We start from the raw sequence: 15,855 nt of genomic DNA, 5'->3' as shown, positions 1-15,855 counted from the left end.
CGTTCCCTACCTAGGAAAAGTCTAGCGCTGTGCAACTTAAAACACCTCAGCTTTGCAATCCCATTAATAGTATTTTAAACAGCAGTGAGCCAAACCAATGAGCCATCTTGGAGCCAAACCATTCACTACAAGGAAAATTCAGTTTTTCCTAGTGCTATAATAAGAGATTTATCCACAGCAGCTAACTAAGCAAACCACACTGACATCTGATGCCAAAAGCCTCCAGATGAGGGATGCAAACCAAACTCTTGTAATGGATTTGGAAAACACACCCTGCCTGACAGCCTACCCTCCCCTCCCAGTCCCAAACTCTATTAGGGCATCCTCAGAGCTACATCTCATAGCAAAATTGCCCCTCCTGTCCCCTCCAGCAGCTTGCAAGTCACACAGCCAGTCACAACCGCAGCCCAGCATATGTCGGCAGCCATTTCAGGGGTTATCTGCTATCATCAGTCTTTGCTGACGAGATGCAATAGCAATTTTGCAACTGCCAAGGACAACAAACAGAATGCGAAAAGTGGCAAGGAGCCCCCTGTAAGCTGTTGCACGTTATAAATTGCTGAGGAGGCACGATGGGCGAAATTCTCAGGTGGCAGGAGTGGGTGTAATGCCACTGGAGTCAGCGGAACCGTAGCAGGAATTTGGCTCGACAGCTACACACAGCTCTGTGTAAGAGATCAGCTTCCTCAGTGCGAGGGATTACAAGTGCTCAGCTCCAGCGAGGATAACAAGGTGGACTATACACAGGACTGACTCGGAAACGCAGCAGTGCCACAACACAATGCTGGTGCTCACTGACACAACACCCCCAGAGACGTGACACAGCTCTGCCAGCTGCAAGGCCACTTCACATCCCCGGGTGCAGCCTGACCTTACAAGCGCTCTGTTAACTCAGCTGATAAAAATCGTGCTCCTGGGTTACTTCCTAAGCGACAACGACTTGGTGTTAGTCATCGTTTCCAAGCTGCATCTATCTGGGAAACTCCAGCTTCCTTTCTTGGATTGCTTGTTTTTTCCGTGGTATTAACTGCTATCGAGGGAAGACCCAGTCCAAGGGGCCACTTGAAGGCTCTCAGGAAGAGAAGTTCTGGTTGGGGCAGCTCTGCCTCATTGCCCAGGCTGAGCTTGCACAAGTCCAAAATTTCAGCCATGGGCTGGGTCTGCTATAAAGAGGGGTCCCAGGTGCTGGTTGAGCCTGGTGAAGGTAGACACATTTAAAATGTAAGGGGGTGAATATCAATTTTCTGTGCAAAGTCCAATCTTCTGGGACTGATACACATGTTCCAAAAAAGCACTTCATGTGCAAAGATCTCACCATCACTGGCTGGACCAAACTAAAGTATATTGCACAGACCAATGACACCAGATCTCTGCTGAACACTATTACAGCGATCCATCTGCTGAGGGCTTCTTGCTGCCAGAGTGCACATCAAGACAGAGGCAAAATGCTCACAGGAAATTTTCATTTCTAGTAGGAGACGACTGAATTTACCGCCAAATTTACAGCTTTACAGCCAAATGATGATTTCTGGCAAGGCATTAGGCTAAAAGTTATGTTTTTTTTTCTTTTTTAAAAAAAAGCTATAGCATAGAAGCATAGTTTGGCTTTACAGGTTGAATCAGGCTGAATTTGCAGGACTGGAAGTTAGATAAAGGAACTTTGATTTGACTTATAAAACTCAACAAGTGTGATCTGGAAGTCATTGATGGATAATAAATGCAGAACGCTAAGATGTAGAACTTTTACAGCCTCACTTTTCAGGCCATATAACTATAGTTTAGAATTTAAAACAGCTGCTGTTCACCAGCATGTCTCCAGTGCCTAATTTTTAATCACGTAAAGGCAGCATGCCAATTTTCCAGAATCTTTTTCCCAGAGCATCAATAGAGTTCATAACATCTCTGCCTACTGATCATCAGACCATGAAAAGAAAGGACTTTTGCTTGTACCTTTCTCTGCATTTGGCTGAGACATCCTTGCAGCTTCCTTGGTAAGTGCTCTTTTAAGCATTGCCTTTCAAAACTCAACTGTTCTTTAGTCTCAGATAGGTGTTATAAAATATAAATCTATTTCTGTGTAAACAATGACACCAAAATGATCCACACCAATTTCCCAGGAACTTCACCATCTTTAGTAACACAAAGCCTTGCACACAGGAACGAGATGGGAATTAAAACATCTTTCCGAAGGGTTTTTCTGGATACGCTCCCCTCTAGAACTGCCTCTGTGCTAAAGGCCCATGCAAAGGGAGGGGGTCCAGCTGTGGGGGGTGACTCCCACCTTGCAGCACCCCAGGAGGAACATGTGTATGGGAGGAAAGGGCAAAACACAGGGGTCCTGGCACTGCAGAAGGTCTGTGAGACCTCATGGAAGAGATCAGGAGATGAAGGAAGCAATGGGATCAGTTTGGGAGGACTAATGGAGATCACGACTCCCAGAGACTCTGGAGAGGACAGGAGAGTTTCAGGAGGAGGAAGGCCGAGGAAGAAGCCGGGTGCTGCCAATCCCCTCCTCCCCGGCACTGTCCAGACCCAACGGTGAAGAAGTGGGCTGCAAAATCCAGAGTAAAGAAAGGAGAGAGCAAAGAAACCCAGACTTGGTGAGGCTCTGGAGCTGGAGGATTTCACTGCCCTTGTCTCGACATAGCGGTCTGCTTCCTAGCACTGGCATAGCTTAAGCAGGACCCTAATTAGGCAGACAAATTAAGGAGAACCGAGAACCACAGCACAGCTGGGTCTCTCACAAGCACAGGAAAGGCTTTGACTGTGCTGCTGCAGGGCTGGCGTGGGAGCAGAGGAGAGGGGAGCGATGGCTTCAGCTACTCAGCATCTTGTATGGAGAAGGGTGAAAGAGTCTGTACACCCCTGCACCGGAACATCCTCAAACGGGGAGGCAAAAGCTCCTTACACCAGTCAATACTTACTTTCATGCCTGGGGGCCCAGGTGAGCCAGGGTTTCCATGAGGACCCGTGGGACCCTAAAAAACACAAACACAAAACAGTCAAGGGGAGTCAGGAGGTACCTGTGTTCATCCTGAGAGCAGCAGAAAGTCTCTGGCTGTGCTGCGGTCAGACCTGACGGCACAGCACCAGCAACCTGCGCCCGGCAGGGAGTCAGCCCCATGGGACCCTTTGCGCCTTCGGAGAGGTAGAACTTGACTACCAGCTCCCACCTACAATTTTTTTAATGAAAATGGAAGAGAACAGAAGTAATTACTAAAAGGAAATTGTTCGGCTATTTGGAATGATCTCATTTCCCCTACGAGGCAATCAGATTTTTGCCTTTAGAGGTTAGAAAGAGAATGGATGGACGGACAGTAAAGCAGAGGGAGTAGAAGTCAGTCCCCATTTAAACCATTTAAATCTATATTTTTGCATAGGTCTCACATGCCAATGACCTTGTCAGAGTGTTTACCTCAGATCATATATAGCAGCATCTCCTTTTACATCGTATTTTAAACCACTCTGCATATTTTCCAAAGCCTATTTAAGGAGTTATCTGGAATAAGCATCTAAGAATAGTTTATCCCAGGATTGTATACAGCACAGAAGATCTGTTAACCTTTCAGGCTGAAGCAATAACAATTCTAAAGTCCTCTTGAACACGTTCCTGGGAGATGAAACAACCTGAAGATTCAATTCCAAGGGCTCCTGTTCTGCCAAAACTGTGTATGAGCTTTACACCGCCACGACAGTGAGCAATTTAATGCCCCCTCCAGTCAGGAGGAGCATAGGCTGGGGGATGGAAAGCCACTCAGTAAGCTGTAGTATTTCCGATGAGCAATTCAGCATATGTGGGCCCAAAATCTTAGGGTCTGATTTCCAAGGAAAATCACTGCAGTTTAACACGCGACTGCCATCCAAGTTCAGTGCCCTTGCTCTCTTCTGAGAGAACATCAGCACATTGATGTCTGCTCTGTTTTATTTTTATTACACTGTAGTGGAAAATAATGGCTTTTTTTATTTAGCTATTGTATCCTGTGGTATAGGCAGTTGTTGAGTGCTCAGTGCTATTTCACAACACAGGCTCCTCTGCTGTGAGACGCCACTCAATTAAAAGACCAAGGTTGATCTTTTCAAGTGGCATTTTTTTACCCACACGAATTTAATGTCCAATCCTTAAACTCCTTCCAAATTTTCAGCCTGAAACCAAACATATTTATTGTTTAATTTTTAATTTCTTTCCAAATTGCCAGCCTGAAATTCTCAGATAATTTAGCCTGGCTGTGAATTTCCAATTATGCTGAAACAGCTAATTAAAATTAAGGTGTTTGAGGATCAACTTGTCATTTGAAAACCCATATAGCTGCTGTAACCAGAGTAACTGAGTACCGAGTAGTCTTAAATAAACTAATCTTCCCAGCAAACTATGGCATCATCTGTTCACCTCATTGGGTGGGACACTGAAACAGAGACTTAATGTGCTGCCTAAGGTAATTCAGCAAGTCTGCAGTAGCAAAAGCGCCTCAATCCAAGCCTTGCAAGTCTCAAATATGCATGGAAATTATTAAGTGACAAAAATTGGAACAGTAAAGTCTATAAAAGATGAGTTCCTAAAAAGCTCATAGACATAAGCAATAATCTAGGTAGCTCTGACCAGGTTCGTAAATCCAGAGTGCTGTTAGATTTGGGGAGGGAATTCAGCTGTTATTCAGCTTTGGAGTCGGGCAGCTTGGCTCAAAGCCCGTTTCAATGCAGTTGAAATCCACGCTCCACCATAGCCCGGGGCAGGCTTAAGCCAGTGTCAGACTGGAGGAAACAGCACGATTCGAGGTGACTTCTGGCTGAAAACCATCATTTCCAGGAGGATGCCTGGAACACGGGAAGCTCAGCTTCAGATCAAGAGCTCCTGGGTAAGAGACTATTTATGCTTCCAGCAAAATCTGGTGCAGGCTCCTCCAGAGCTAAACCAAAGCACAGCAACACTATCGTAAAAAAAAGCCTTAACCAAAAGGAAAGAAGTGAGAAAGAATCTGGTCCTGGTATCCAGTGACAAAACATGGCATTACACACAGAATCACACAGAATATGAGGAGTTGGAAGGGACCTGGAAAGCTCATCCAGTCCAACCCCTGCCAGAGCAGGATCACCCAGACCAGGTCACACAGGAACATGTCCAGGCGGGTTTTGAATGTCTCCAGAGAAGGAGACTCCACAACCTCTCTGGGCAGCCTGTTCAGTGCTCTGTCACCCTCACAGTAAAGAAGTTTTTCCTCATGTTCAGGTTGAACCTCCTATGCTCCAGCTTGCTCCCATTGCCCCTTGTCCTGTCATTTGACATCACTGAGAAGAGCCTGGCTCCTTCCTCCTGACACTCGCCCTTTACAAATTTATAAACATTAGTGAGGTCACCTCCCAGTCTCCTCTTCTCCAAGCTAAAGAGACCCAGCTCCCTCAGCCGCTCCTCAGAAGGGAGATGCTCCACTCCCTCCATCATCTTTGTGATTATGATCAACACAGGCTCTTGACATGAGAGGGAGCCTTTACCACTGAATTCAGGGAGGCTCAGAGCGTGCAGTCCAGGCAAAGGGAGGTCAGGAACCCATTCTGTTCCCAAAGACCAACGTGCTCTTATCCTAGGGAGAAGTGGCCACATCCTGCTGATGAAGTGACAGTGGGAAGTCCAGTCTGGCGCACAAGAAACTGCTGTAACCAAGTCTGGGGTTTGTGCTAGACATTTTAAACTGCTCTCATAACTGTGGAGAGGGTGTAGTCTGGCAGTAGTCCTAAAAATGGTAAAAAAATATAACTGATCTTGATGTGTTCCAACACGGTGAGTCCTGAATCTGTGATTCCACCCACGTTCTTGGCAGAGGAGGAAGATGCGGTGTGGTACAGTTAGATGGGCTGAGTAACAAAAGGTACAGGACAGCATCTGCCTCAGGAGCTGTTCGCAATACCAGATCTGAACAGGCAGGCCTTACAGATTAATTAATCCATGCCCCAATCTGCAAGCCCCAATAACAGTCATTGTGCCCCCAAGCTATGCACCCTTGTTTTATTACACCCAGTCCAATGTTCACTCCTCTCCTACTGCGCCCAGCAGAATTGTCCATCTCCAACCAGTGCTCCCAGAAATAGCCCTCTTCTCATGGAGGAGCAATGCGAGAGTTAATTGCTTTGTAATCTGATAGTAAATTGCTATATTTTACTCATACTATCCTGGATTTAATTCAGTTTCCCACTCATATCTAGAAACTGGGATTCTCCTGAATTTCTTTCTCATCAATACATTAGTTTTGCTCCTCTTTTCTACACAGAGGATGGGACAATACTGAGACTAAATAAAAAAATGCCACAGCACGTATTACTATTTGCACGTGTGTCCATTTACACACCCGCTTTGGCAATCCAACGATCCAACCCAGCAGCCACTAAATTCGCATCCGAAATCTTCCAAGCCTTGCACCAGAAATTCCATGGAAAATTTTACCATGGGCCAGGCGCAGCCCAAAGCTCAGTGACACGGAGACCAGAACAATCCCCGAATGTGTTCTCCGAGCGAGGGGGGTGTCCCAGAGGTGACGGGTTTGTCATCTCCCTGGAATGTCTTTTGCATGAACGATGCTGCTTGAGAACCGCACTGTGCCACCCGGTTCATCGCGGTGACGCGCCTGGAGGTGGACCCTGCTCACAGAAGCGCTTTTATGCGCAATGAATGGTTCACAGCACGCAAAAATTAACAAAAGTGTAACTGTGCACAGCTCCCCCATCCCTTCAGCATCCACAAGGAAGGATAAAAAAAAGGCCTCCGAACTCCTGCTAAATGCTAGAAAGCTTCAGTCGGAGGAATGACCGCTCATTCAAAACTCATTATGTCTTGGGGTTTCGCTGTGTAAAGCAACTTTTTCTGCTCCTGACCTACAGATCCCACTGTGACCTCTGGCTCGCTGAAAAATGAGCTAAATATTTGAAGTGAAGCCAAACAAACTGTTTCTTTAAACACTTCTTTTCAGAAATTGGAAAATCTTCCTAATGGAATGAGGATACCAGGGAACCTCTGCAGCTGACTCAGTTCTTGCTTGTTTTAGGAGGGAAGCCCTGCACTTTGAAGGAACGGGAGATTTCTTACAACCACAGACCAAATGTAACAGGGACATGTTACACTGGGACCTTACAATCTTTCAAGCTGCTAAGGTTCACAGAAGAAAGGCAAGAGCATCCCAAAGCATCAGGGAGTACATATATACAATACAGGAGAAATCCAAATGAACGGGTAAAGAGAATATGTATCAGAAAGGTTAAATAAAACAAGAGCAATTGCAGAATGCCAGGATTTTTATTCCCAATTCTGCCTATGACCTGTTGTGTGGACATAGGTAAAACACTCCTCTTGTACCTGAGCTTGCTCACCTGTTAGAGAAGGACATCGATGTCCAGTGGGACCTGGCTTCCTAAACCATTAACGTGTTTTGGAAATTCTGACCATATCTCTTTTCTTGCTGTCCTCGGAGTGAAGCCAACAACTGGACTTCTCTCTGTCCCGTGTCAGCTTGCTGTCTCCATCACATAAAACTAGGGTTTACATGGCACTTGTCTGGATGACAGCATTAAAGACCAAGTATCATGGCTCACAGCACTTTCTGCAGACATGATGAAATCGTGGGTAGTTTGCTGGTTGGCTGTACCAGTGAGGACTCTAACGAGTTCATTTGTGAACAAGATAGATGTGCTGGCAAATGCATGGGAGTGAAGCGAATCCTGTCCTGGGTGAGGCTGAAGGTGAAGTTACGGCTCCAGGGGAGCCCTTTGTTGCCAGAGTCTTGTAGGGGTCATTAGCACAGCACTGCTGGCACAGCCCAGCCTCAGCCACTGCCTCCCCGCTAAACCTCGGTGTTTGGAGAAGTGCAAAGGTCATTGCAGAAATGAAGCCCAGCACACATCGCTTGCACAGTACTGCTCTGTGTGGGTTGCTGTGAATGTACCCCAGTGCCACTGCCCACACACACAACTGTGGAAGAGGTGTCCCACTACGTGCCCAGCAAAGTGCTTTCAAAACACAGAAAACTGGGGAAAGCCTTCAGTGCTAAAGCTGCCATTCCCTTCAAGGGACACCTCCGATCTTACACAGACACTCGCCAAGGCACGTGGCACATTCATGTGAGGAGAAGCGGTGTGGGCAGATCTCTTGCTTATGTCTCCAATTCTTAAATGCAGACATAAAAGCTGACAACCATCCTAGCTGGATACAGAGATAAAACCTTCCTGTAAAGCACAGAAGACCAATATAGCAACATCTATACGAGTTTGCAGAGCTCCTGAGAAAGTGCTATTCACTATCATTTCCAGTCACAGACTCACTACTTTTAAAAAGCAAGAATTTGTCATTTTTAAGATTACCGCTATCCACTTTGCTACCCTACCTTGCGTTGCACTTGAGTGCCAAGATGCATCCTAGGGCAAACTCTTTCGTGCTTTTACAAAAGCTGGCATTTGTTATTGCATTTGTTATTGCAAACCAGGGCATTGCTGACATGGAAGAGCAACACTCGGACTGCACAGGCGAGTGTAGCGATACTTGTCTGCTGGAAACAAGGGATCAGCCAGCTTTTCTTACAAACTGTCACTGACCACAATCTCACCCTCAAAGCAGAAGCTAATCAGAGCTTTCATTTTACCCTGACCGACGCAGCGGGGTGAAAGGGAAATAAAACAGAGACAATATAGAATTCAAAGGAGTAGAAATACTGCGCCACATCAGCAAAAGAGCCACTTCATGGACTTCACGGCTACAGAAGGTCACGAGTCAAATGCTGCAACTAGATTTTCAAATAAGCCAAGTCATTATATAAGCATTAATAATGTGGAAATTATGCAAGCTACAGCAAGGGCAACTATGTCTCATGCTTTAGGCCATAAAGTGCATTGGTGACAAGAAGAAATCCTTCCTTTCCCCTGGCTTCCAGCACTGCAAAGTTGCACGCAGTATTCACCTCTCTCAGCAGGTCCAAGCTTGGGCTGGAGCTTCATGGGACACCTCATGGGTTACTCATGGGCTGGTGTAAGAACTGTGCGGCTGCTTTATTCGAGGATCAGATGAAGCAGAGGTAGAACATACCCCTTGCAGTGTTGCACATTTATTTCTAAATGGCTCATGCAACAACAAAAGCAAAAGCAGCAAGAATTCCCCTAAGCCTGTCTTAGTTTCTGGCAGCTCCTCTTCCTTGCAATGAAATCCTTAAACCCCAAAGAGCCACAGGAAAAAAAAATACTAGAAGAAGCACGTTGCAAAGTCAAAACAACTCACGCACAGAGCAGTTCTATTGCCAGTGCTCCAGGCCAGACATTTACAGAGTGACCCTTTTGCCCCCTCCCAAAATTAGCCCAGGTCTGAGCCAAGCCAGGCTCAGCTGTGCTGAGCACTTCCTAACTGGGAACTCTTTCCTGGGCCAATTCTCAGCACCTCTGGCAGGGGCCGAACTCAGAAATCCTTTGTTACTCATTGTCTTCCAGGGGATCGTCTTAAATATAGGATGGAGCACACCACAGCTGGGGAATAACACACTTTTTTCTTCAGAAAAACGCAGGTTTTGGTAGCTAGTGCAATTCAGACATAGAGCTGAAATGTGGTCGTTTACACAACAGGCAGGGGATGCAGCTGGGACCTCCAAACATGGAGTCTAATTGGATTTAAGGATTGCAGGAAGTGACACCAAACATCTCCTGTGAGTAACGAGCTGGGGTAAGAACAAACTTTCTTGGGGACTTGTAAGAACTGCAAACTCTGGGCAGTTTGCTGATGTGGCTGCTGCTTGGGTATTTGTAAACAGAGGACACAAGGGCTGTACAACCACTCGAGCTGATGTTTAGCTAAAGAACATATCTAATATGGAAGAGATTGTCCTGTCCATAAGACACATGCTATCTAATGCCCTAAACTTACAGCAGAAATGGGTGTTCAGGGCTGTTGATATCCATGCCCAGGCTGCCAGGGTTCCTGCAGACCTTTTGTGTTTTACTGCTGTAGAAGGGAGCTTGCATTTACTTTTACTGGTTACTGCAAGATGTCACAGGACTGTAACAAGTGTCCTCAGGGAATGCACAGCCTCTAGCTCGTAGCCTCTTGGTTGTTCTTTAAAGACATTACACGGGGTTGAGTTTTAGCCAAGTATGTGTGAGGAAATCTCCTTCTGCTGCCAGGGCAGGATGCTGCCTGGATCGCAGATCCAAATATTCCCTCTCCTTCCAGCCTCAGACACTTGTGTCCTTCGATTCCCAACCCACATCAATTCAGTGCTCAGGAAATGGCCTTCGTGACCCTACCTTGTGGGACAGCACTTTGCTACCGTGAAAGTGGTGCCAACAATTAACTGTACCCAGGTCAGGCATGCGGCCCAGCTTTGGGAGACTACTCCTGCAGCTGGGCCTGCAGAAAGCTCTTCTCACAGCTAGCTGCAGCACTCGGCACCAGATGTCTCCTCAGCATAGCACTCAGTGTTCAAAGAGCTGCATCAGGATTTAATGTAAGGAGGAAGAAATCTAGGAATTTGCAATAGATCTTGTCGGACACCTCAGACATGTTGCTCTAGATCCTAGAAAGGACTCACAGAGAAGGTCCCAGTCTAGGGAACTCAACAGCTCATCCTTGTGCTTTGAGTCCTTGGTACTAGACCATGGTCCCACTAGTGAAGGCACAGTGACAGGGAAGGACCTCAAAGGAAGCAATTTGAGAAGAGAGTGAAGGACAGAACAAAAAGCAGCCAAAGCTAATATTCAACACTGGATTTGCAAGAAGGAATGGATGCTGGAAACAAAACGAGACAGACAGAGCTCATTCTTCTGACGGCCATTCAGAAACATTCATCTCCAGCCTTTGCACATGCCAAACCTTAGCTCAGGGAGGTTGCAAATCATCACTGTGGCCTCCTGAAAACCTTTAACAAGGAATGGGAGAAAGGAGGAAGGCCAAACCTCAACAGTGGGGCTTGAAGCAATCATTACTCAGCCATGGGAACATACAACAGCCCTTAAAACAGTAGGACAGACAGACACAAGTACAAACAGAGAGAAATTTTTAAACCACTTACTCGGGGACCTCTCTTGCCAGGTGGTCCTGGTAAGCCCGGCAGACCTGGTGGACCCTAGAAAAATGAAAATCCGTATTAATGGCGGTTCTGTAAGAGGATAGCGCTGCTGACAGTATTTCAGGGAGACCCATAATACAACCATTTGGAAAAGACCTGGGGAGAAGGGCCAGTTATAACACCATGGCCAGAATTTCCCTTCAACTTATGCTATTACCATAAAGCCATGCACAATGACATCTGCAGAAGCATGTATTTCCATAGAGTAGAAACAGAGCCTTCACATCTTTCTGCTGTGGACCGCATTCCCATGACCGCAGCTGTGTTTCACACTTCCAGTTTCCTGGACCCGTGCTGTAACACAGGGGTAACACAACTGTGTCTCTGCTACGTGCTAGCACACAACATAAGTAATGTGTTAGCACCTTGGCGAGAGAAGAACGTGGTGTGTTGTAATATACACCAGCTGAGGATGTATAGTTCTTGGTACTGTAGGTTCCTACATGACTTGCAACATAATCGCAGCCCAGCACTTCATATTTTAAAGCAGCGTGTTAGAAAATGTAAAAAAAATTGGTGTCAACGTTGGAAATTCTTAAATACGGCTCTGTAATATAGGAGAGGTCAACGCATACATGTCAGAGTGGTGGGGGTTCCTGGAAGGGGGTGAGAACAAAGTGGACATAGCAGGCATCCAGCTGTGCACTGATCTGAAACAGGTTAGGAAAAAGTACATAACCAGTGAGGTTTGAACTCCTTCGAATTTAGTCATTTATTTCTTCATTTTTTTCAATGGACTGGAGAATTCAGATTTTCTGGAGAGCCATCTGCAACTCCTAATAACTCCTCAAAACTTCTTTTCCCCTAAGCCAAACATGTCTAACAAGAATAACTGTTAATTAAAGCGTCTCCCAGAAGATTTATATTCCAGTAGCTTGTTACAAAGGCGAGTTTTCATTGCATCCAGGGGGGAGTGATGCAGAGCAGCAGACTGAAGGCTGTTTGGACGGCAGCCTGAGCTCTCCAGCCGCGTGGCAGTCAGGACAGCGGGTCCCAGGAGCGATGCTCTGCGGGGAAAATGGGGGCACTGCAGGGAGCAGGTGCAGCGCAAGCCCCATGGCCACGCTCTGGCCCCAGCACGGCCTCACTCCCTTCCCTCTGGGTCATCGCTGCGGGACCTCATGTGCACGATGGCCTGAGTGGAGCCGGCTGCAGGGCTGACCCTTTGCTGCTGAAGGAGCGCCAGGCTGGGCTGCTCAAGCTCTGCAGTGTGGTACCTGCCCCAAGGAAGGGTGAGAAGTTCATGATCTCCAATGCACTTTTCAGGAGTCATCGAGTGTATGTTTTAGTAACAAAAATAAAGCCCGGAGATCCCTATCCTAAATCTCATGCCCAGGATAAGATTTTGAACAGAGAAAACTTGCCTGAACCATACAGGTAACTGATGAATAAATGCTCCCTGATATTACCAATCCTCCTACACATAAGCAGCAAATTAACTCGTATAAAACAATATATAAAGAGTATATAAAATACTCTTTTAAAAACAATATATACAACCAAAGTTGGTACAGTAGAAAAAAAATCAGGTGAGGTATAAGCAAAGCCCATGGTAGGGGTGTCTGTGCTACCAGTTTGTCAGGACATCAAATGAATCATCTTTTTTTTTTTTATAGTTATTTCCACCTATAGTAAAGATGACCAGAAAAGATTGTTTTAAAAGCGTAAGAGCCTACACAGTGTAGAATATCTAATAACCCACACTTAGACATTCAGGGATGGACTTACCACTGTATCACTCACTGCTGCCACCCAGCACTGATGCCTGACCTGGAGATTTCCAGTCTCTATAGCCCGGGACTCTTCATCTGACCTCTCTGCAAGTTGCTTTTTGCCAGCTAACACAGTATAACTGGTCCTTGTATCAACAACCCTCATTGATACAGCTGACCCTCATTTTAGCAATACACACAGCATCTTAACCTGCCTTTGTGCCAGCTCAGGGCCCCGTGCATAATGCAATTATACAGCTGTGCAAATAGACACATAATTGTAGGGTTTTTTAAGCCTCATGTATAATTGTGCTCCAGAACCCAAGCTTTTATTAAAAAAATCCCCTTGCCCTTTTAGTTGGGAAGACAACTATCAGAACCTGAATCCAATGCAACTGATCCAGGGACAGTTAATAGAGTTTACCAGAGATTAATTCAAGTTCTTAACCTTTTCTCCATCAAACCCCATCCCCATTACCCCTAAAAGGAGACGTGAAAGAGAAGATGCAACTGAGAACTGTGTTCCACGCGTACCAGAATTGGGGTGACCTTTTCCACCTTCCTGCTAACAGCAGCTGCAATTGTGCTTGGCCACTTGAGTAAAAACGTCCTCCAAAAATGTGGGCTGTTCAGAATAAACTGCAGCCAACATAAAAATAAGGAGAGAGTTAATACCTTCACTAAAGTGGGAATACGGAGTTAAGGGAAAGGCATTCAGCTGGAACAACACAGAAATAGCAGTACATAATTCAGGAGTCCCTATCGCTTTGCTTTGGTTTAATTTGCCTCTTTCCCCCCCTCTCCTGAAGTGTGAGAGGGACAAGGTGACTGTAGGATGAGGGGCTGAAAGTTGCCAGCCACTCTGGTAACAGCATAAGGCAGGAGCATGACCACATACAAATTAGAAGCAAGCCAAGGTGCAAGAGGACTGGGGCAGCTGTGAAACATGACGCACTGCAAGACCAGCTTCTCACACGGTTCCTTGGTAGCTGGACTGGATGGGACACGTACTGTGCCTTCCTAGCACCTCATTTCTCCTCTGCCCTGTGCCCATATCTCCATATCATCCAGATTAAGTTCTCAAACAAGAGGCCCACATCCGACAATCTGCTTTGCCTTGGGAGAGCAATACTGAAATACATGCGAAGAAAACTGCACAGAGAAGAATCAGAGGGGATCAGGGCCCAGCTACTTACAGATGATGGATGCAATCCCACTTAAAATGCAGGGCTCCAAGACATGGAGAGTAAGAGACATCTTATCAATGAGCCACCCCGTAGCAAGTCACCAAGAGTCTGCATGGAAGTAATGCCCACGCAGTCCCTACTCTCAGAGACATCTTCACCTTCACTCCCAATGCAGGGAAGAGTTAAATTGACCATGAACAGCCTGTGTAGACCTTTCCACTGCACTCTTCAGAGCATCCCTGGGGAATTCCAGAGGGAGCAGTGCTTGAAGAGGCAGGAAGGTTTCCTTTCCCTGGCAGCTGGAGGAAGGTCTCACTTCTCTGCTCCTGCCCTCCCATTGCAGGGACGCCCCAGGAGACCAGCAAAGCCGACAGCCTCCCGCAGTGACCCACTGCTCCTGGCACTTCGGTTCCTGTCTCTCTGGCTTCTTGACTACTCCTTTCTGCAAACCGATGGCAGAGAACACACACCCTGTTATCACACAAAGCAAAATCGGAGATCAAGGGGAAACGTGGCAGAAGAACATAGTCTCTCTTCTCAAGCCAAAGAGCCGAATTGTTAACTAGCCTGAACAGCTCTGTGAAGCTGCTAATGGCAGCCACAGAAAAGTTTAACCCTTCTCAGTTTCCCACGGTAGCATTAGCAACAACGGCTGATCCCACCAAATGATTATAGGATTTATTCTAAGCTGCTGCTGGGAAACTTTCTGGCGCAAAGGGGGCTTTTTTTCTTAGCTTTTTGAGCTTCAAGTTGCAAATGGAAAATTAAGCTAAGTTGTCTGAAAGGGAAATACATTGGACCCTGAGGACAAGAGAAATCTCACCATTTCCTCTTGCTGCCAAGATCAGCCAGTTTAAACCTCTGCCTCTCCCACATCACAGCCCTCCTCACCGCTTCCTCTGCCTGCAGCAATGCCCCTGGGAGAGAGGAGCCTCCAGATCCCAAAACCTGAGCAAGGCTGGACCTGTTGGGAGAGGGCTTCAAGGAAAGCACAAATCGGTACAGGAATTGGTGCTGCTGATTTGGGAAATGAGTCGCTTCCTTTTCGATGAACGGAATCAACTTGCTCAGATAAAATATTCCTGTAGCCATTTCCCCAGGAGCAAGTACTCAGCCTAGTAGCAAAGAGCTGGTGATTACCCAGGACACAAAATTCAGCTTATATTCCAGTGCATACCTCTAAATTTTAGGGTATCTCCACTGTACTTCTGTCTCGCCCATTCTGTACTCCTGCACAGCACTAGTGGCATAGTTCTTCTTAACCCAACTTAAAAGGGAGTTCAGCAAGTGCATCAAAAGCCCCTCCTCACATTGGCATCGAGTTCTGAGCAGTGGCATTACCCCTGCAGACAGAACTGGTCTTGTTTTCTTCCTGGAGGAGGATGGGGCACGTTTCACATGCAAGGCCACCGCCACAAATCCACCGTTAACCTTGTATGTCTGGAAAGCACCAGCACGGAGGAACCGAGCAGCAGAGAACTAAAACCCCCTTGCTCAGGAGAGCAGAAAAGGAGAAGATCTCATCTTCAAAGACACGCCAACCCTGCTTCACCTTGCCAGGCACTGCACAGAGAGAGAGGCAGGACCTAAACTAAACCCAGCTTGAAGTACTGCCTAAAACAAATCTGCAATTTGAGGGGAAAAAAATAATCCAGCACTTTGGTTACTTTTTTCTCCAAGGCATGCTTATCATATTAAACTTGGACACGTCTAGGTTTCAACCAGCCTAAAAAGAAAAAGCCCTCATAATTCTGGCAGGAACAGAGATGTTGGTGGAAAGCCAGACTTGTAACACGATTTCTGCAATAGGCACAGATGTTTATTCTGGGGCTGTACAACACCTATCACAGAAAAGTCCTTATCCACAACTGA

General features: G+C 46.4%; 1 protein-coding gene across 1 annotated transcript in view; it reads right to left on the bottom strand.

Moving 5' to 3' along the window:
• The window catches only part of LOC104546864 (collagen alpha-1(XXVII) chain-like), a gene marked incomplete at its 5' end in the record, with an annotated part of 42,914 nt that overhangs the window by 16,337 nt on the left and 10,722 nt on the right, over nt 1–15,855 (bottom strand). The window contains 2 exons of the mRNA XM_010192363.1: nt 2,925–2,978; nt 11,028–11,081. Coding sequence (XP_010190665.1) covers nt 2,925–2,978; nt 11,028–11,081 — 108 coding nt within the window. The remainder of the gene's footprint in view (nt 1–2,924; nt 2,979–11,027; nt 11,082–15,855) is intronic.

The sequence above is a fragment of the Mesitornis unicolor genome, unplaced genomic scaffold (genome assembly GCF_000695765.1).
Source record: "Mesitornis unicolor isolate BGI_N332 unplaced genomic scaffold, ASM69576v1 scaffold12929, whole genome shotgun sequence".
Classification (NCBI taxonomy): Eukaryota; Metazoa; Chordata; class Aves; order Mesitornithiformes; family Mesitornithidae; genus Mesitornis; species Mesitornis unicolor.
Note: the sequence above shows the minus strand (reverse complement) of the source record. Positions and strands in the feature narration are given on the sequence as shown.